A 20,533-nucleotide genomic window follows, 5' to 3' on the forward strand; every position below is an offset into this window, starting at 1 on the left:
TCAGTTTTGGGGTCCCCCCCCTCAGTTTTGGGGTCCCCCCCCCCCAGTTTTGGGGTCCCCCCCTGATTTTCGGGGTCCCCCCCAATTTCGGAGTCCCCCCCTGGTTTTGGGGTCCCCCCCCCCGCCTTTGAGGTCCCCCCCTGGTTTTGGGGTCTCCCCCCCGATTTCGGGGTCCCCCCCCGGTTTCGGAGTCCTCCCCCCGGTTTCGAGATCCCCCCCTGGTTTTGGGGTCCCCCCCCGCCTTTGAGGTCCCCCCCTGGTTTTGGGGTCCCCCCCCCCGGTTTCGGAGTCCCCCCCCCTGGTTTTGGGGTGCCCCCCCGGTTTTGATGTCGCCCCCCGGTTTCGGGGTCCCCCCCATTTCGGGGTCCCCCCCGTTTCGGGATCCCACCCCCGTTTCGGGGTACCCCCCCCGGCTTTGAGGTCCCCCCCGGATTTCGGGGTCCCCCCCCCAGTTTTGGAGCCTCCCAGTAACCCCCAGTGCTCCCAGTGCTCCCAGTGTCCCCCAGAGCCTCCCAGTGCCTCCCAGTGACTCCCAGTGACTCCCAGTACCCCCCAGTGCCTCCCAGTCTGTCCCAGTGTCTCCCAGTGCCCCCCAGTGCCTCCCAGTGCTCCCAGTGCCTCCCAGCGCCTCCCAGTGCCTTCCCAGTGCCCCCCAGTGCCCCCCAGCGAGGTCCCCCAGTGCTCCCAGTGCTCCCAGTTTGGCTCTCTCAGGGCTCCAGCAGCAGCTCCAGGCCGTAGCGGGGGGGGTCTGTGCTGCTCCCAGTGCTCCCAGTGCTCCCAGTTTGGCTCTCTCAGGGCTCCAGCAGCAGCTCCAGGCCGTAGCGGGGGGGTCTGTGCTGCTCCCAGTGCTCCCAGTGCTCCCAGTTTGGCTCTCTCAGGGCTCCAGCAGCAGCTCCAGGCCGTAGCGGGGGGGTCTGTGCTGCTCCCAGTGCTCCCAGTGCTCCCAGTTTGGCTCTCTCAGGGCTCCAGCAGCAGCTCCAGGCCGTAGCGGGGGGGTCTGTGCTGCTCCCAGTGCTCCCAGTGCTCCCAGTTTGGCTCTCAGGGGTCCAGGAGCAGCTCCAGGCCGTAGCGGGGGGGTCTGTGCTGCTCCCAGTGCTCCCAGTGCTCCCAGTGCTCCCAGTTTGGCTCTCTCAGAGCTCCAGCAGCAGCTCCAGGCCGTAGCGGGGGGGTCTGTGCTGCTCCCAGTGCTCCCAGTGCTCCCAGTTTGGCTCTCTCAGGGGTCCAGGAGCAGCTCCAGGCCGTAGCGGGGGGGTCTGTGCTGCTCCCAGTGCTCCCAGTGCTCCCAGTTTGGCTCTCAGGGGTCCAGGAGCAGCTCCAGGCCGTAGCAGGGGGGTCTGTGCTGCTCCCAGTGCTCCCAGTGCTCCCAGTTTGGCTCTCAGGGGTCCATGAGCAGCTCCAGGCCGTAGCGGGGGGGTCTGTGCTGCTCCCAGTGCTCCCAGTGCTCCCAGTTTGGCTCTCTCAGGGCTCCAGCAGCAGCTCCAGGCCGTAGCGGGGGGGTCTGTGCTGCTCCCAGTGCTCCCAGTGCTCCCAGTTTGGCTCTCTCAGGGGTCCAGGAGCAGCTCCAGGCCGTAGCGGGGGGGTCTGTGCTGCTCCCAGTGCTCCCAGTTTGGCTCTCAGGGCTCCAGCAGCAGCTCCAGGCCGTAGCGGGGGGGTCTGTGCTGCTCCCAGTGCCTCCCAGTGCTCCCAGTTTGGCTCTCTCAGAGCTCCAGCAGCAGCTCCAGGCCGTAGCGGGGGGGTCTGTGCTGCTCCCAGTGCCTCCCAGTGCTCCCAGTTTGGCTCTCTCAGAGCTCCAGCAGCAGCTCCAGGCCGTAGCGGGGGGGTCTGTGCTGCTCCCAGTGCTCCCAGTGCTCCCAGTTTGGCTCTCAGGGGTCCAGCAGCAGCTCCAGGCCGTAGCGGGGGGGTCTGTGCTGCTCCCAGTGCTCCCAGTGCTCCCAGTTTGGCTCTCTCAGGGCTCCAGCAGCAGCTCCAGGCCGTAGCGGGGGGGTCTGTGCTGCTCCCAGTGCTCCCAGTGCTCCCAGTTTGGCTCTCAGGGGTCCATGAGCAGCTCCAGGCCGTAGCGGGGGGGTCTGTGCTGCTCCCAGTGCTCCCAGTGCTCCCAGTTTGGCTCTCTCAGGGCTCCAGCAGCAGCTCCAGGCCGTAGCGGGGGGGGTCTGTGCTGCTCCCAGTGCTCCCAGTGCTCCCAGTTTGGCTCTCTCAGAGCTCCAGCAGCAGCTCCAGGCCGTAGCGGGGGGGTCTGTGCTGCTCCCAGTGCTCCCAGTGCTCCCAGTTTGGCTCTCTCAGGGCTCCAGCAGCAGCTCCAGGCCGTAGCGGGGGGGTCTGTGCTGCTCCCAGTGCTCCCAGTGCTCCCAGTTTGGCTCTCTCAGGGCTCCAGCAGCAGCTCCAGGCCGTAGCGGGGGGGTCTGTGCTGCTCCCAGTGCTCCCAGTGCTCCCAGTTTGGCTCTCAGGGGTCCATGAGCAGCTCCAGGCCGTAGCGGGGGGGTCTGTGCTGCTCCCAGTGCTCCCAGTGCTCCCAGTTTGGCTCTCAGGGGTCCAGGAGCAGCTCCAGGCCGTAGCGGGGGGGTCTGTGCTGCTCCCAGTGCTCCCAGTGCTCCCAGTTTGGCTCTCAGGGGTCCAGGAGCAGCTCCAGGCCGTAGCGGGGGGGTCTGTGCTGCTCCCAGTGCTCCCAGTGCTCCCAGTTTGGCTCTCTCAGGGGTCCATGAGCAGCTCCAGGCCGTAGCGGGGGGGTCTGTGCTGCTCCCAGTGCTCCCAGTGCTCCCAGTTTGGCTCTCAGGGGTCCAGCAGCAGCTCCAGGCCGTAGCGGGGGGTCCCCGCGGGGGGGACGCTCTCCGGGACGTGCGTCAGCCGCCCCGGCCGCAGCTGGGCCCAGCCCGGGGGGGGGCGCGGGGGCCCCGCAGCCGTAACGGGGGAAGCGCCAGCCCCCGCCCTGCCGCACCAGTACGGACCAGTTGGAACTGGGAGCCGCCGGCCAGCCTGCCCAGTTCAGCCCGGTGCCGCCCCAGTTCGTCCCAGTGATCCCCGGTTCATCCCGGTGATCGCCGGTGCCCTTCCCAGTGCTCTCCAGTTCATCCCGGTGCCCCCCCAGTTCATCCCAGTACCACCCAGTTCATCCCAGTTATCGCCAGTGCCCTTCCCAGTGCTCCCCAGTTCTTCCCAATGATCCCCAGTTCATCCCAGTGCCACCCAGTTCATCCCAGTGCTGCCCAGTTCATCCCAGTGCCTCCCCAGTTCATCCCAGTGCCGCCCAGTTCATCCCAGTGCTGCCCAGTTCATCCCAGTGCCTCCCCAGTTCATCCCAGTGCCTCCCCAGTTCATCCCAGTGCTCCCCCATTCCTCCCAGTGCCTCCCAGTTCATCCCAGTGCCCCCCAGTTCATCCCAGTACCACCCAGTTCGTCCCAGTTCATCCCAGTGATCGCCAGTGCCCCTCCCAGTGCTGCCCAGTTCATCCCCAGTTCATCCCAGTGCTCCCCAGTTCCTCCCAGTGCCGCCCAGTTCATCCCAGTGCCACCCAGTTCATCCCAGTGCCTCCCCAGTTCATCCCAGTGCCTCCCAGTTCCTCCCACTGCCCACCAGTTCATCCCAGTGCCTCCCCAGTTCAGCCCGGTGCCGCCCAGTTCGTCCCAGTGATCGCCAGTGCTCCTCCCAGTGCTCCCCAGTTCATCCCGGTGCCTCCCACTTCATCCCAGTACCCCCCAGTTGTCCTCCCAGTGATCCCCAGTGCCTCTCCCAGTGCCCACCAGTTCATCCCAGTCCCCGCCAAGCAGGGACTGCCCAAAACCAGTAAGCACCAGTTCATCCCAGTTCCCTCCCAGTAGCCCCCAGCCCCTCCCATTGCCCTCCCAGCCCCTCCCAGTCCCTCCCAGTCCCCTCCCAGTCCCTCCCAGTCCCCTCCCAGTCCCTCCCAGTCCCTCCCAGTCCCCTCCAGTCCCCCCCAGTCCCCCCCAGCCCCTCCCAGTCCCTCCCAGTCCCCTCCCAGTGCCCCCAGTCCGGTACCTGGGGGGGGCTCAGGGTGACGCTCAGGCTGATGGTGGCCGAGGGCCGAGGGGGCGTGGCCGAGGGGGCGTGGCCGGAAGGGGCGTGGCCAGAAGGGGCGGGGTCGTAACGAACCACGGAGCTCAGCACGGTCCGGCCCTGGGGCGGGGGAGGGGCGAGTGGGCGTGGCCGGCGGGGAGGCCACGCCCACCACGAAGCCCCGCCCACCACGAAGCCACGCCCCCATCCCGTCCTTTTAAGGCCCCGCCCCATTTCACACCTCCCCCACAGAGCCACGCCCCCTTAGGCCCCGCCCACCGATCAAACCACGCCCCATTAGGCCCCGCCCATCAACCAAGCCACGCCCCATTAGGCCCCGCCCATCGATCAAGCCACCCCCCCATCAGGTCCCCGCCCACCGATCAAGCCACGCCCCCTTAGGCCCCGCCCATCGATCAAGCCACGCCCACTTAGGCCCCGCCCACCAACCAAACCACACCACCTTAGGCCCCGCCCACCGACCAAACCACGCCCCCATTAGATCCCTGCCCACCGATAAAGCCACGCCCCCTTAGGCCCCGCCCATCGATCAAGCCACGCCCCATTAGGCCCCGCCCACCAACAAAACCACACCACCTTAGGCCCCGCCCACCAATCAAGCCACGCCCCCTTAGGCCCCGCCCACCGTTCAAACCACGCCCCCTTAGGCCCCGCCCACTTCCAAAGGCCGCTCCCCCCTCGAGGCTCCGCCCCTCCCAGCCACGCCCATTTTCCAAGGCCCCGCCCCCTTTGTGCCCCTGCCCATTCCTCAAGGCCACGCCCCTTTGAGGCCACGCCCCTTCAGAACGCTGCCCATTTCCCAAATCCCCGCCACTTTGAGGCCCCGCCCATTTTAGGCCCCGCCCATTTCCGAGGCTCCACCCCTTCCAAAACCCCGCCCACTTCCCAAGGCCACTCCCCCTTTGATACCCCGCCCCTTCCAAGCCCCGCCCATTTCCCAAGGCCACTCCCCTTTTTAGGCCACGCCCCCGCCCCATTTCCCAAGCCCCCGCCCCTTTTAGGCCCCACCCCATTCGAGGCCCCGCCCCTTTGAGGCCCCGCCCATTTCCCCAAGGCCCCGCCCCTTTTAGGCCCCACCCCATTCGAGGCCCCGCCCCTCTGGGCCCCGCCCGCTTTCAGGCCCCGCCCTCTTTCAGGCCCCGCCCATTTCCCGAGGCCCCGCCCCCTTCGAGGCCCCGCCCATTTCCCCAAGGCCCCGCCCCCTTCGAGGCCCCGCCCATTTCCAAGGCCACGCCCCCTTCGATGCCACACCCCTCCAGAGCCCCGCCCATTTCCCGAGACCACTTCCCCCTTTTGAGGCCACGCCCCCTCCCCATTCTAGGCACCGCCCCTTCCAAGCCCCGCCCATTTCCCAAGGCCCCGCCCACTTTGAGACCCCGCCCCCTTTCCAAGGCCCCGCCCACTTTGGGACCCCGCCCATTTCCCGAGGCCACACCGCTTCCAAGCCCCGCCCATTTCCCAAGGCCACTCCCCTTTTTAGGCCACGCCCCCGCCCCATTTCCCAAGCCACCCCCTTTTAGGCCCCACCCCATTCGGGGCCCCGCCCCTTTGAGGCCCCGCCCATTTCCCCAAGGCCCCGCCCCCTTTTAGGCCCCACCCCATTCGAGGCCCCGCCCCTTCTGGGCCCCGCCCTCTTTCAGGCCCCGCCCATTTCCCGAGGCCCAGCCCATTTCCAAGGCCACGCCCCCTTCAATGCCACACCCCTCCTGTGCCCCGCCCCTTTCCCGAGACCACTCCCCCTTTTGAGGCCACGCCCCCTCCCCAATCTAGGCACCGCCCCTTCCGAGCCACGCCCATTTCCCAAGGCCCCGCCCACTTTGGGACCCCGCCCATTTCCCGAGGCCACACCCCTTCCAAGCCCCGCCCGTTTCCCGGGGCCACTCCCCCTTTTTAGGCCATGCCCCGGCCCCATTTCCCAAGGCCACGCCCCTTTTAGGCCCCACCCCACTCGAGGCCCCGCCCCTTCTGAGCCCCGCCCATTTGCTCAAGGCCCCGCCCTCTTTCAGGCCACGCCCATTTCCCAGGGCCCCGCCCCCTTCGAGGCCCCGCCCATTTCCAAGGCCACGCCCCCTTCAATGCCACATCCCTCCAGAGCCCCGCCCATTTCCCGAGACCACTCCCCCTTTTTAGGCCACGCCCCCGCCCCATTTCCCAAGGCCCCGCCCCTTTAGGCCCCACGCACTCGAGGCCCCGCCCCTTCTGAGCCCCGCCCCTTTCCCGAGGCCACGCCCATTTCAGGCCCCCGCCCCTTTGAGGCCCCGCCCCAGACCACGCCCATTCCCCCAGGCCCCGCCCCTTTCCCCAGGCCCCGCCCACCTTGGGGGCGTATCCCGGGAAGAGGCGGCGCGCGATTGGTGGGAGCAGCTCCCGCAGCGCCCCCTGCAGGACGAGCTCGAGCTGCAGCGAGGAGAGCGGCAGCGCCCGGGAGAACACCTGGGGGGGGAGGGGACAGGTGAGGGACACACCTGGGGGGGAGGGGAGAGGTGAGGGACACACCTGGGGGGGGAGGGGAGAGGTGAGGGATATACCTGGGGGGGGAGGGGACAGGTGAGAGACACACCTGGGGGGGGAGGGGAGAGGGGAGGGACACACCTGGGGGGGGAGGGGAGAGGTGAGAGAGGGACACACCTGGGGGGGAGGGGAGAGGGGAGGGACACACCTGGGGGGGGAGGGGAGAGGGGAGGGACACACCTGGGGGGGGAGGGGACAGGTGAGAGACACAGCTGGGGGGGAGGGGACAGGTGAGGGACACAGCTGGGGGGGAGGGGACAGGTGAGAGAGGGACACACCTGGGGGGGGAGGGGACAGGGGAGGGACACAGCTGGGATCCACCTGGGCACCCCTGGGACACCCTTGGGACACCCCTGGGGCACACCTGGGCACCCCTGGGACACACCTGGGGTACCCCTGGGGCACCCCTAGGGACACCTGGGGCACCCCTGCACACCCCTGGGATACACCTGGGCACACCTGGGGCACCCCTGGAGACACCTGGGGCACACCTGGGACACACCTGGGGCACACCTGGGGCACCCCTGGGGCACCCCTGGAGACACCTGGGACACCTGGGGCACCCCTGGGCACACCTGGGGCACACCTGGGGCACCCCTGGAGACACCTGGGGCACACCTGGGGCACCCCTGGGGCACCCCTGGGGCACGCCTGGGCACACCTGGGCACCCCTGGGACACCCCTGGGCACACCTGGGCACCCCTGGGACACCCCTGGAGACACCTGGGGCACACCTGGGCACACCTGGGCACACCTGGGCACCCCTGGACACACCTGGGGCACCCCTGGGACACACCTGGGCACACCTGGGCACCCCTGGGACACCCCTGGAGACACCTGGGGCACACCTGGGCACACCTGGGCACACCTGGGCACTCCTGGACACACCTGGGGCACCCCTGGGACACACCTGGGGCACCCCTGGGACACACCTGGGCACACCTGGGCACACCTGGGACACACCTGGGCACTCCTGGACACACCTGGGGCACCCCTGGGACACACCTGGGGCACACCTGGGACACACCTGGGACACACCTGGGACACACCTGGGCACCCCTGGGACACCCCTGGGCACACCTGGGCACCCCTGGGACACATCTGGGCACACCTGGGCACCCCTGGGACACACCTGGACACACCTGGGCACACCTGGGCACACCTGGCACTGACCCCACCCCCCAGGCCAGGAGAGAGACAGCCCCGACCCCAATTTTGGGGTCCCAAACCCCATTTTTGGGGTCCCAAATCCCATTTCTGGTGTCCCACCCCCAATTTTGGTCTCCCCCCCCCCCCTTTTCATGCCCCACCCCCCCAATTTCGGGGTCCCAACCCCCAATTTTGAAGTCTCTGACCCCAAATTTTGAGGTCCCAAATCCCAAATTCAGGGTCCCAAATCCCAAATTCAGGGTCCCATCCCAACCCCCCCCCCCACCCCCCCCATTTTTTGGGGGGGTCCCGCCCCCCCTCCTCCTCCCCCCCAAATTTGGGGGCCCCGCCCACCTCGTGATGCTCCGCCCACCCCCCTCGCAGCTCCGCCTCCTCCCGCAGCTCCCGCGCGAACTGCTCCGAGAAGAGCGGGAACTGGAACACGTCCGGGCACGGCTGCGGGAAAACGGCCCCGAAAACCGCTCAGGGGGACCCCAAAAATGGAACCAGCGACCCCGAAAACCCCCGGGAACCCCCAAATCCACAGAAACAGCCCCAAAATCCGAGCCGGGAACCCCAAAAATCGACAGAAACAGCCCCAAAAACTGACCCGGGAACCCCAAAAACCGACCCCCAAAACCCCGAAATCCACAGAAACAGCCCCAAAATCCGAGCCGGGAACCCCAAAAATCGACAGAAACAGCCCCAAAAACCGACCCGGGAACTCCAAAAATGGAACCGGGAACCCCAAAAACCGACACGGGAACCCCAAAAAATGGAACCAGCGACCCCAAAAACCCCCGGGAGCCCCCAAATCCACAGAAACAGCCCCAAAAACCCTCCCGGGAACCCCAAAAACCGACCCGGGAACCCAAAAATGGAACCGGGAATCCCAAAATCCACAGAAACAGCCCCAAAAGCCGACCCGGGAACCCCAAAAACCGACCCGGGAACCCCAAAAACCCCCGGGAACCCCCAAATCCACAGAAACAGCCCCAAAATCCGACCCAGGAACCCCAAAATCCGACCCGGGAACCCCAAAAACCGACCCGGGAACCCCAAAAAGGGACCCAGTGACCCCAAAATCCACAGAAACAGCCCCAAAATCCGACCCAGGAACCCCAAAAATGAAACCGGGAACCCCAAAAACCGACCCGGGAACCCCAAAAATGGAACCAGGAACCCCAAAATCCGACCCGGGAACCCCAAAAATGGAACCAGGAACCCCAAAATCCGACCCGGGAACCCCAAAAAGGGACCCAGGGACCCCAAAAACCCCCGGGAACCCCCAAATCCACAGAAACAGCCCCAAAATCCGAGCCGGGAACCCCAAAAATGGAACCGGGAACCCCAAAAACCGACCCGGGAACCCCAAAATCCACAGAAACAGCCCCAAAAACCGACCCGGGAACCCCAAAAACCGGCCCGGGAACCCCAAAAACAGCTCAGGGGGACCTCAAAAATGGAACCAGCGACCCCGAAAACCCCCGGGAGCCCCCAAATCCACAGAAACAGCCCCAAAATCCGAGCCGGGAACCCCAAAAATGGTACCAGGGACCCCAAAATCCACAGAAACAGCCCCAAAAATCGACCCGGGAACCCCAAATATGGAACCGGGAACCCCAAAAACCGACCCGGGAACCCCGAAATCCACAGAAACGGCCCCAAAAACCGACCCGGGAACCCCAAAAATGGAAGCAGGGACCCCAAAAACCCCCGGGAACCCCAAAATCCACAGAAACAGCCCCAAAATCCGACCCAGGGAACCCAAAAAACCGACCCAGGAACCCCAAAAATGGAACCGGGAACCCCAAAATCCACAGAAACAGCCCCAAAATCCGACCCGGGAACCCCAAAAGCCGACCCGGGAACCCCAAAAAGGGGCCCAGGGACCCCAAAAACCCCCGGGAACCCCCAAATCCACAGAAACAGCCCCAAAATCCGAGCCGGGAACCCCAAAAATGGAACCGGGAACCCCAAAAACCGACCCGGGAACCCCAAAATCCACAGAAACAGCCCCAAAAACCGACCCAGGAACCCCAAAAACCGACCCAGGAACCCCAAAAATGGAACCAGGGACCCCAAAAATCGACCCGGGAACCCCAAAAATGGAACCGGGAACCCCAAAAACCGACCCGGGAACCCCAAAAAATGGTACCAGGGACCCCAAAATACACAGAAACAGCCCCAAAATCCGAGCCAGGAACCCCAAAAACTGACCCGGGAACCCCAAAATCCGACCCGGGAACCCCAAAATCCACAGAAACAGCCCCAAAATCCGAGCCGGGAACCCCAAATATGGAACCGGGAACCCCAAAAACCGACCCCCAAAACCCCGAAATCCACAGAAACAGCCTCAAAAACCGACCCAGGAACCCCAAAAACCGACCCGGGAACCCCAAAAATGGAACCAGGGACCCCAAAATTCCCAGGAGTGCCCCAAAATTTGGGGGTCCCAGGGGAGTTTTTGGGGTCCCCGAGGTGATTTTGGGGTTTTTAGGTGGTTTTGGGGTGGTTTTTGGGGTGTTTTTGGGGCTATTTTGGGTGGTTTTGGGGGGATTTTGGGGTTTCTGGGGTGGTTTTGGGGGTTTTGGGTTGGTTTTTGGGGTGATTTTGGGGTGATTTTGGTTTTTTTTTGGGGTTTTGGGGGTGTTTTTGGGCTTTTTGGGGTTTTTTTGGGGTTTTTTTTTTGGGTTTTTGGGGTGGTTTTGGGGTGATTTTGGGTGGTTTAGGGGTGGTTTTGAGGGTTTGGGGGGTTTTTTTTTGGTTTTTGGGGTTTCTTGGCTGTTTTTGGGTGATTTTGGGGTGATTTTGGGTGATTTTGGGGTGGTTTTGGGGTTCCTGGGGTGTTTTTGGGGGTTTTAGGTGATTTTGGGGTGTTTTGGGGTGATTTGGGGTGATTTTGGGGCTTTTTGGGTGTTTTTGGGTGATTTGGGGTGGGTTCGGGTGGGTTTGGGGTGATTCGGGGTGATTTGGGGTGTTTTGGGTGATTTGGGGGGTTTTGGGGTGATTTGGGGGTGATTTTGGGGGTGATTTTGGTTTTTTTTGAGTTTTTGGGGTGATTTTTGGGTGTTTTTGGGGTGGTTTTGGGGTGTTTTGGGGGTGATTTTGGGGTGATTTGGGGGTTTTTTTGGGTGTTTTGGGGTGATTTTGGGTGATTTTGGGTGTTTTTGGGGTGATTTTGGGGTGATTTTGGGGTGATTTTGGGTGGTTTTGGGGTGGTTTTGGGGTTCCTGGGCTGGTTTTGGGGTGATTTGGGGTGATTTTGGGGTGGTTTTGGGGTGATTTTGGGGTGATTTTGGGGTGATTTTGGGGTTCCTGGGGTGATTTTGGGGTGATTTTAGGGTGATTTGGGGTGATTTTGGGGTTCCTGGGGTGATTTTGGGGTGATTTTGGGGTGATTTTGGGGTGATTTTGGGTGGTTTTGGGGTGGTTTTGGGGTTCCTGGGCTGGTTTTGGGGTGATTTGGGGTGATTTTGGGGTGGTTTTGGGGTGATTTTGGGGTGATTTTGGGGTGATTTTGGGGTTCCTGGGGTGATTTTGGGGTGATTTTAGGGTGATTTGGGGTGATTTTGGGGTTCCTGGGGTGATTTTGGGGTGATTTTGGGGTTCCTGGGCTGGTTTTGGGGTGATTTGGGGTGATTTTGGGGTGGTTTTGGGGTGATTTTGGGGTGATTTGGGGTGATTTTGGGGTGATTTGGGGTGATTTTGGGGTCCCTGGGTACCTGCTGGAACAGCTGCTCCTGGAAGATGCGGCTGTAGTTGGGGTGCAGGTACTGCTGGTCCCACTCCTGCGGGAACTGGGCGTTACTGGGAGGCACTGGGAGGGGGGCCGGGGGTACTGGGAGGCACTGGGAGGGACTGGGAGGGGGTCCGGGGGTACTGGGAGGGACTGGGAGGGGGCACTGGGAGCACTGGGGGTTACTGGGAGGGACTGGGAGGGGTTCCCGGGGGTACTGGGAGGGACTGGGAGGGGGCACTGGGAGCACTGGGGGTTACTGGGAGGGACTGGGAGGGGTTCCCGGGGGTACTGGGAGGGACTGGGGGTTACTGGGAGGGACTGGGAGGGGTTCCCGGGGGTACTGGGAGGGACTGGGAGGCACTGGGAGGGGGTCCGGGGGTACTGGGAGGCACTGGGAGGGACTGGGAGGGGGTCCGGGGGTACTGGGAGGGACTGGGAGGGGTTCCCGGGGGTACTGGGAGGGACTGGGAGGGGGCACTGGGAGCACTGGGGGTTACTGGGAGGGACTGGGAGGGGTTCCCGGGGGTACTGGGAGGGACTGGGGGTTACTGGGAGGGACTGGGAGGGGTTCCCGGGGGTACTGGGAGGGACTGGGAGGCACTGGGAGGGGGTCCGGGGGTACTGGGAGGCACTGGGAGGGACTGGGAGGGGGTCCGGGGGTACTGGGAGGGACTGGGGGTTACTGGGAGGGACTGGGAGGGGGTCCCGGGGGTACTGGGAGGGACTGGGCGTTACTGGGAGGCACTGGGAGGGGTTCCTGGGGGTACTGGGAGGGACTGGGGGTTACTGGGAGGGACTGGGAGGGGTTCCCGGGGGTACTGGGAGGGACTGGGGGTTACTGGGAGGGACTGGGAGGGGTTCCCGGGGGTACTGGGAGGGACTGGGGGTTACTGGGAGGGACTGGGAGGGGTTCCTGGGGGTACTGGGAGGGACTGGGGGTTACTGGGAGGGACTGGGAGGGGTTCCTGGGGGTACTGGGAGGGACTGGGGGTTACTGGGAGGGACTGGGAGGGGTTCCCGGGGGTACTGGGAGGGACTGGGGGTTACTGGGAGGGACTGGGAGGGGTTCCCGGGGGTACTGGGAGGGACTGGGGGTTACTGGGAGGGACTGGGAGGGGTTCCCGGGGGTACTGGGAGGGACTGGGAGGCACTGGGAGGGGGTCCGGGGGTACTGGGAGGCACTGGGAGGGACTGGGAGGGGTTCCCGGGGGTTACTGGGAGGGACTGGGAGGGGGCACTGGGAGCACTGGGGGTTACTGGGAGGGACTGGGAGGGGTTCCCGGGGGTACTGGGAGGGACTGGGTGTTACTGGGAGGGACTGGGAGGGGTTCCCGGGGGTACTGGGAGGGACTGGGGGTTACTGGGAGGGACTGGGAGGGGTTCCCGGGGGTACTGGGAGGGACTGGGTGTTACTGGGAGGGACTGGGAGGGGTTCCCGGGGGTACTGGGAGGGACTGGGGGTTACTGGGAGGGACTGGGAGGGGGTCCCGGGGGTACTGGGAGGGACTGGGCGTTACTGGGAGGGACTGGGAGGGGTTCCCGGGGGTACTGGGAGGACTGGGGGTTACTGGGAGGGACTGGGAGGGGTTCCCGGGGGTACTGGGAGGACTGGGGGTTACTGGGAGGGACTGGGAGGGGGTCCCGGGGGTACTGGGAGGGACTGGGGGTTACTGGGAGGGACTGGGAGGGGGCACTGGGGGCACTGGGAGAAACCAGGAAGGGTTACTGGGGTTACTGGGAGGGGGCACTGGGAGCACTGGGAGCACTGGGAGGGACTGGGAGGGGACACTGGGAGCACTGGGGGTTACTGGGAGCACTGGGAGGGGGCGCTGGGGGTACTGGGAGAAATCAGGAAGAGTTACTGGGGTTACTGGGAGCACTGGGAGGGACTGGGAATGGACACTGGGGGTTACTGGGAACACTGGGAGTGGGCACTGGGGGATACTGGGAGGCACTGGGAGCTCATGGGGGTGCCCAAGTGGGTTGTTAGTGGTGTGTACTGGTCTGTACTGGTCTGTACTGGTCTGTACCAGTCTGTACTGGTCTATACTGGTCTATACCGGTCTGTACTGGTTTATACTGGTCTGTACTGCTCTGTACCGCTCTATATTGGTTTATACTGGTTTATACTGGTTTATACTGGTCTACACTGGTTTACACTGGTCTGTACTGGTTTCTACTGGTTTATACTGGTCTATACTGCTCTGTACCACTCTGTACCGATCTATACTGGTTTATACTGGTCTATAGAGGTCTGTACTGGTTTATACTGGTCTGTACCAGTCTACACTGGTCTGTACTGGTCTATATTGGTTTATACTGGTCTGTACTGGTTTATACTGGTTTATACTGGTCTGACCCAGGGGTTCCTGGGCTGCTCCCAGAGCTCGGGGTGGGGCAGGGGAGGCACTGGGGGGGTGTCAGTGCCCTGTACTGGTCTGTACTGGTTTGTACTGGTCTGTACCGGTCTGTACCGGTCTATACTGGTCTGTACTGGTCTGTACTGGTTTATACTGGTTTACACTGGTTTATACTGGTCTGTACTGGTTTCTACTGGTTTATACTGGTCTATACTGCTCTGTACTAGTTTATACTGGTCTGTACTGGTCTGTACCGGTCTGTACCGGTCTATATTGGTTTATACTGGTTTATACTGGTCTATACTGGTTTATACTGGTCTGACCCAGGGCTTCCTGGGCCGCTCCCAGAGCTCGGGGTGGGGCAGGGGGGGCACTGGGGGGGTGTCAGTGCCCTGTACTGGTCTGTACTGGTTTGTACTGGTCTGTACCGGTCTGTACCGGTCTATACTGGTCTATACTGGTCTGTACTGGTTTATACTGGTCTGACCCAGGGCTTCCTGGGCCGCTCCCAGAGCTCGGGGTGGGGCAGCGGGGGGCACTGGGGGGGTATCAGTGCCCTGTACTGGTCTGTACCGGTCTGTACCGGTCTATACTGGTCTGTACTGGTCTATACTGGTTTATACTGGTCTGTACTGGTTTCTACTGGTTTATACTGGTCTATACTGCTCTGTACTAGTTTATACTGGTCTGTACTGGTTTCTACTGGTTTATACTGGTCTGTACTGCTCTGTACAGGTCTGTACCGGTCTATATTGGTTTATACTGGTCTATACTGGTCTGTACTGGTCTATACTGGTCTGTACTGGTTTATACTGGTCTGACCCAGGGGTTCCTGGGCTGCTCCCAGAGCTCGGGGTGGGGCAGGGGAGGCACTGGGGGGGTGTCAGTGCCCTGTACTGGTCTGTACTGGTTTGTACTGGTCTGTACCGGTCTGTACTGTTCTATACTGGTCTATACTGGTCTGTACTGGTTTGTACTGGTCTGTACCGGTCTGTACCGGTCTGTACTGGTCTGTACCGGTCTGTACTGTTCTATACTGGTCTATACTGGTCTGTACTGGTCTGTACTGGTTTATACTGGTCTGACCCAGGGGTTCCTGGGCCGCTCCCAGAGCTCGGGGTGCCGCTGGCCGCTGCCGTTGTAGCCCCGGGTCAGCACCAGGTGGCCAAAGTGGCGCCGGTTGGTCACGTGCAGGAACAGCCCCTGGGGGAGGGCAGGGCTCAGACCCCAAAATGCCCCAAATCCACCCCAAAATCCCCCCGAAAAACCCCAAAAATGCCCCTGAAAAAAAACCCCCAACCCCCCAAAATTCACCCCAAAAAAATCCCCCCAAATCCCCCCAAAATCCACCCGAAAAACCCCAAAAATCCCACCAAAAAAATCCCTCTGAAACCCCCCTAAAAACCCCCAAAATCCACCCAAAAAACCCCAAAAATCCCCTAAAACCCCTCTGAAACCCCCCCAAAATCCCCTCTGAAACCAACCCAAAATCCCCCAAAATCCACCCGAAAAACCCCAAAAATCCCCCGTAAAAAAATCCCTCTGAAACCAACCCAAAATCCCCCAAAATCCCCCCAAAATCCACCCGAAAAACCCCAAAAATCCCCCCGAAAAATCCCTCTGAAGCCCCCCCAATATTCCCCAAAATTCCCCCAAAAAACCCCAAAAATCCACCCGAAAAAAACCCTCTGAAACCAACCCAAAAATCCCCCAAATCCCCCCAAAAAACCCCAAAAATCCCCCCGAAAAACCCCTCTGAAACCTCCCCCAAAATCCCACCAAATTCCTCCAAAATCCACCCGAAAAACCCCAAAAATCCCCCTGAAAACCCCTCTGAAACCAACCCAAAATCCCCCAAAATTCCCCCAAAATCCACCCGAAAAACCCCAAAAATCCCCCTGAAAACCCCTCTGAAACCAACCCAATCCCCCAAAATCCACCCGAAAAACCCCAAAAATCCACCCCAAAAACCGCTCTGAACCCCCCCAAAATCCACCCGAAAACCCCAAAAATCCCTCCCTCAACCAACCCCAAACCTCCCAAAATTCACCCCCCAAAAAAACCCCAAATCCCCCAAAATTCCACCCGAAAAACCCCAAAAATCCCCCAGAAAAAACCGCTCTGAACCCCCCCAAATCCCCCCGAAAACCCCTCTGAAACCAACCCAAAATCCCCCCAAATCCCCCCAAATCCCCCCCAAAAAAAACCCAAAAATCCCCCCGAAAAACCCCTCTGAAACCAACCCAAAATGCCCCAAAATCCACCCGAAAAACCCCCAAAAATCCCCCGAAAAACCCCTCTGAAACCAACCCAAAATCCCCTAAATCCACCCCCAAATCCCCCCAAAAAACCCCAAAAATCCCCCCGAAAAACCCCTCTGAAACCCCCCAAAATCCCCTAAATCCACCCCCAAATCCCCCCAAAAAACCCCAAAAATCCCCCCGAAAAACCCCTCTGAAACCCCCCAAAATCCCCTAAATCCACCCCCAAATCCCCCCAAAAAACCCCAAAAATCCCCCCGAAAAACCCCTCTGAAACCCCCCCAAAATCCCCCAAAATTCACCCCCAAAAAAACCCCCCAAATCCCCCAAAAATCCCCCCTAAAATCCCCTCTGAAACCTCCCCAAAATCCCCCAAAATCCACCCAAAAACCCCAAAAATCCCTCCCTAAACCAACCCCAAAGTCCCCAAAATTCACCTCAAAAAAAAAAACCCCAAATCCCCCAAAAAACCGCTCTGAAACCGCCCCAAAATACCCCCAAAAACCCCAAAAATCTCTCCCTCAACCAACCCCAAGCCCCCCCCAAAAAATCCCAAAAAACCCCCAAAATCCCACAGAAATCCCCCAAAACCTTCCCCAAATCCCCTCCAAAAAAACCCCAAAAAAACCCCCAAATCCCGTCCAAAATCTCCCCAAAATCCCCCAAATCCACCCCAAAACCCCCCCAAAAAACCCCCAAATCCACCCCAAAAACCCCAAATCCCCCCCAAAAAACCCCAAATCCCCCTAAGCCGACTCCTAAAAGCCTCCCCAAAACCCCCCAAAATTGCCCCAAAAACCTCCCCAAATTCCCCAAAAATCCTCTCAAAAAAACCCCAAATCCCCCCCAAAAAACCCCAAAACCTCCCCAAAACCCCCCAAATCCCCCCCAAAAAACCCCAAAACTGCCCCCGAAATTCCCCCAAAACTTCCTCAAAATGTTGGGATTTGGGGTCCCCGGGATGAATTTGGGGTCCCAAGGGTGAATTTGGGGTGAAATTTTGGGGTGAATTGGGGTGAATTTGGGGTTTCCTGGGTGATTTGGGGTCCCAGGGGCGATTTTGGGTGAATTTTGGGGTGATTTGGGGGTGACTTTGGAGGTTCCCAGGGATGGATTTTGGGGTGAATTTTGGGGTGAATTTGGGGTGATTTGGGGGTGACCCTGGGGGTTCCCAGGGATGGATTTTGGGGTGAATTCGGGGCAATTCGGGGGTGACTCTGGGGGTTCCCAGGGATGAATTTTGGGGTGAATTTGGGGCAATTCGGGGGTGACTCTGGGGGTTCCCAGGGATGGATTTTGGGATGAATTTGGGCCGATTTGGGGGTGACTTTGGGGGTTCCCAGGGATGGATTTTGGGGTGAATTGGGGCCGATTTGGGGTGAGCTTGGGATGGATTTTGGGGTGACTTTGGGGTCCCAGGGACAAATTTTGGGGTGAATTGGGGTGATTTGGGGTTTCCTGGGTGATTTGGGGTCCCCGGGATGAATTTGGGGTCCCAAGGGTGAATTTGGGGTGAAATTTGGGGTGATTTGGGGTTTCCTGGGTGATTTGGGGTGTCCCAGGGGTGACTTTGGGGTGAATTTTGGGGTGAATTCGGGGCAATTTGGGGGTGACTCTGGGGGTTCCCAGGGATGGATTTTGGGGTGAATTTGGGCCGATTTGGGGTGAGCTTGGGATGATTTTGGGGTGACTTTGGGGTCCCAGGGACAAATTTTGGGGTGAATTGGGGTGATTTGGGGTTTCCTGGGTGATTTGGGGTCCCCGGGATGAATTTGGGGTCCCAAGGGTGAATTTGGGGTGAAATTTGGGGTGATTTGGGGTTTCCTGGGTGATTTGGGGTGTCCCAGGGGTGACTTTGGGGTGAATTTTGGGGTGAATTCGGGGCAATTTGGGGGTGACTCTGGGGGTTCCCAGGGATGGATTTTGGGGTGAATTTGGGCCGATTTGGGGTGAGCTTGGGATGATTTTGGGGTGACTTTGGGGTCCCAGGGACAAATTTTGGGGTGATTTGGGGTGAATTTGGGGTTTCCTGGGTGATTTGGGGTCCCAGGGGTGAACTTTTGGGGTGAATTTTGGGGTGATTTGGGGGTGACTTTGGGGGTTCCCAGGGGTGAATTTTGGGGTGAATTTGGGGTGATTTGGGGCTGACTCTGGGGGCTCCCAGGGAGGGATTTTGGGGTGAATTCGGGGTCCCAAGGGTGAATTTGGGGTGAAATTTGGGGTGAATTTGGGGTGATTTGGGGTTTCTTGGGCGATTTGGGGTGTCCCAGGGGTGAATTTTGGGGTGAATTTGGGGTCCCAGGGATGAATTTTGGGGTGAATTCGGGGCAATTCGGGGCTGACTCTGGGAGCTCCCAGGGATGGATTTTGGGGTGAATTTTGGGGTGAATTTGGGGTGATTTGGGGGTGACCCTGGGGGTTCCCAGGGATGAATTTTGGGGTGAATTCGGGGCGATTCGGGGGTGACTCTGGGGGTTCCCAGGGATGAATTTTGGGGTGAATTTGGGCCGATTTGGGGTGAGCTTGGGATGATTTTGGGGTGACTTTGGGGTCCCAGGGACAAATTTTGGGGTGAATTGGGGTGATTTGGGGTTTCCTGGGTGATTTGGGGTTCCCAGGGATGAATTTTGGGGTGAATTTTGGGGTGATTTGGGGGTGACTCTGGGGGCTCCCAGGGATGGATTTTGGGGTGAATTTGGGGTCCCAAGGGTGAATTTGGGGTGAATTTTGGGGTCCCAGGGATGGATTTTGGGGTGAATTGGGGCCGATTTGGGGCTGACTCTGGGGGTTCCCAGGGACGGATTTTGGGGTGACTTTGGGGTGAATTTTGGGGTGAATTTTGGGGTGAATTGGGGCCAATTTGGGGCTGACTCTGGGGGCTCCCAGGGATGGATTTTGGGGTGAATTTGGGGTCCCAAGGATGAATTTGGGGTGAATTTGCGCTCCCAGGGATGGATTTTGGGGTGAATTTTGGGGTGAATTGGGGCCAATTTGGGGCTGACTGTGGGGGCTCCCAGGGAGGGATTTTGGCGTGACTTTGGGGTGAATTTTGGGGTGAATTTTGGGGTGAATTTTGGGGTGAATTGGGGCCGATTTGGGGCTGAATCTGAGGGCTCCCAGGGATGAATTTTGGGGTGACTTTGGGGTGAATTGGGGATGACTTTGGGGTGAATTTTGGGGTGAATTTGGGGGTTCCCAGGAATGAATTTTGGGATGAATTTTGGGGTGAATTTTGGGGTGAATTGGGGCCAATTTGGGGCTGACTCTGGGGGCTCCTAGGGAGGGATTTTGGCGTAACTTTGGGGTGAATTTTGGGGTGAATTTTGGGGTGACTTTGGGGGTTCCCAGGGATGGATTTTGGGATGAATTTTGGGGTGAATCGGGGCCGATTTGGGGCGCTCACCTTGTCGCGGGCGCGGGCGCAGAAGGCCATGTCGGGGTCCAGGTGGGCGTGGTCGAACACCGGCCCCTCCCCCAGCGGCCCCCGCAGCGCGGCCCCGCCCACCAGGTAGGCGTGGCTGACGTACGGCACGTTCCACACGCCCCTGGCCACGCCCACAAAATGACGTCACAACGGGGACACGCCCACTGCAAGCCCCGCCCACAACCCCACGTCACACCGGGACACGCCCACTGCAAGCCACGCCCACCCCAGGCCACGCCCACCAACTCACATCAGCCCAGGGCCACGCCCACTGAAAGCCCGCCCACCTCAGGCCACGCCCACAAACCGACGTCACATTGGGGCCACGCCCACTGCAAGCCACACCCATCCCAGGCCACGCCCACAAACTGACGTCACCCCGGCACCATGCCCACTCTGATCCAGCCCCCCACCCCCAAATTTGGAGGCCACGCCCACCCCAAACCCCGCCCACCAACCCCCTCTGGCCACGCCCACTGATGGGCGGGGCCAGAGCTGAGACACAGAGGGGCGTGGCCAAAGGGGCGTGGCCGGAACGGGTGTGGCCACAGTGGGCGTGGCCACAGGGGGTGGCTACCGTGGGTGTGGCTCTATGGGCATGGTCATGGTGGGCGTGGCCATAGTGGGTGTGGCCTTAGTGGGTGTGGCTCTGTGGGCGTGGTCATGGTGGGCGTGGCCATAGTGGGTGTGGCCCTGGTGGGCGTGGTCATCATGGGCGTGGTCATTGTGGGTGTGGTCATTGTGGGCGTGGCTACAGTGGGCGTGGCTCAATGAGTGGGACCATAGTGGGCGTGGCCTTAGTGGGCGTGGCTCTGTGGGCGTGGTCATGGTGGGCGTGGCTCTATGGGCGTGGCTTCAGTGGGCGTGGCTCCCAGGGCTGTGTGGGTTTAGGGGCGGGGCTCCCAGGGGCGTGTCCCAGGGCGTGTCCCCATGCCAATGTCCCCAGGGTGCCCCCAGGGTGCCCCCAGGGTGTCCCCACTGTCCCTGGGGTGTCCCCAGGTGTCCCCAGGGTGTCCCCAGGGTGTCCCCAGGGGTGTCCCAGGGTGTCCCCAGGGT

The 20,533-nt window shown here is 61.2% G+C and overlaps 1 protein-coding gene across 1 annotated transcript; it reads right to left on the bottom strand.

Annotated features, from left to right (window-relative positions):
* Positions 1–1,770: 1,770 nt before the first annotated feature.
* Positions 1,771–20,098, bottom strand: LOC138101707 (multifunctional procollagen lysine hydroxylase and glycosyltransferase LH3-like). The gene is made up of 8 exons (XM_068999485.1): positions 20,055–20,098; positions 19,457–19,598; positions 14,879–14,995; positions 11,416–11,481; positions 8,045–8,146; positions 6,347–6,463; positions 3,992–4,129; positions 1,771–2,923 (listed from the first exon to the last, which is right to left on the bottom strand). The coding sequence occupies exons 1-8, from the start codon at positions 20,096–20,098 to the stop codon at positions 2,603–2,605; spliced, it is 1,047 nt and encodes a 348-aa protein (XP_068855586.1). The 3' UTR covers positions 1,771–2,602.
* Positions 20,099–20,533: the final 435 nt, after the last annotated feature.

This window comes from Aphelocoma coerulescens, unplaced genomic scaffold, assembly GCF_041296385.1.
Source record: "Aphelocoma coerulescens isolate FSJ_1873_10779 unplaced genomic scaffold, UR_Acoe_1.0 HiC_scaffold_433, whole genome shotgun sequence".
NCBI classification, from domain to species: Eukaryota; Metazoa; Chordata; class Aves; order Passeriformes; family Corvidae; genus Aphelocoma; species Aphelocoma coerulescens.

Coding starts and splice junctions, on each gene's coding strand:
- LOC138101707 (XM_068999485.1), bottom strand. CDS start 20,098: ATGGCCACGCCCACCATGACCATGCCCATAGAGCCACACCCACG. Junction 6,464..8,044: donor GGTGGGCGGAGCATCACGAG/GTGGGCGGGGCC, acceptor CTCCCCCCCCAG/GTGTTCTCCCGGGCGCTGCC. Junction 2,924..3,991: donor TCACCCTGAGCCCCCCCCAG/GTACCGGACTGG, acceptor CTGGTGCGGCAG/GGCGGGGGCTGGCGCTTCCC.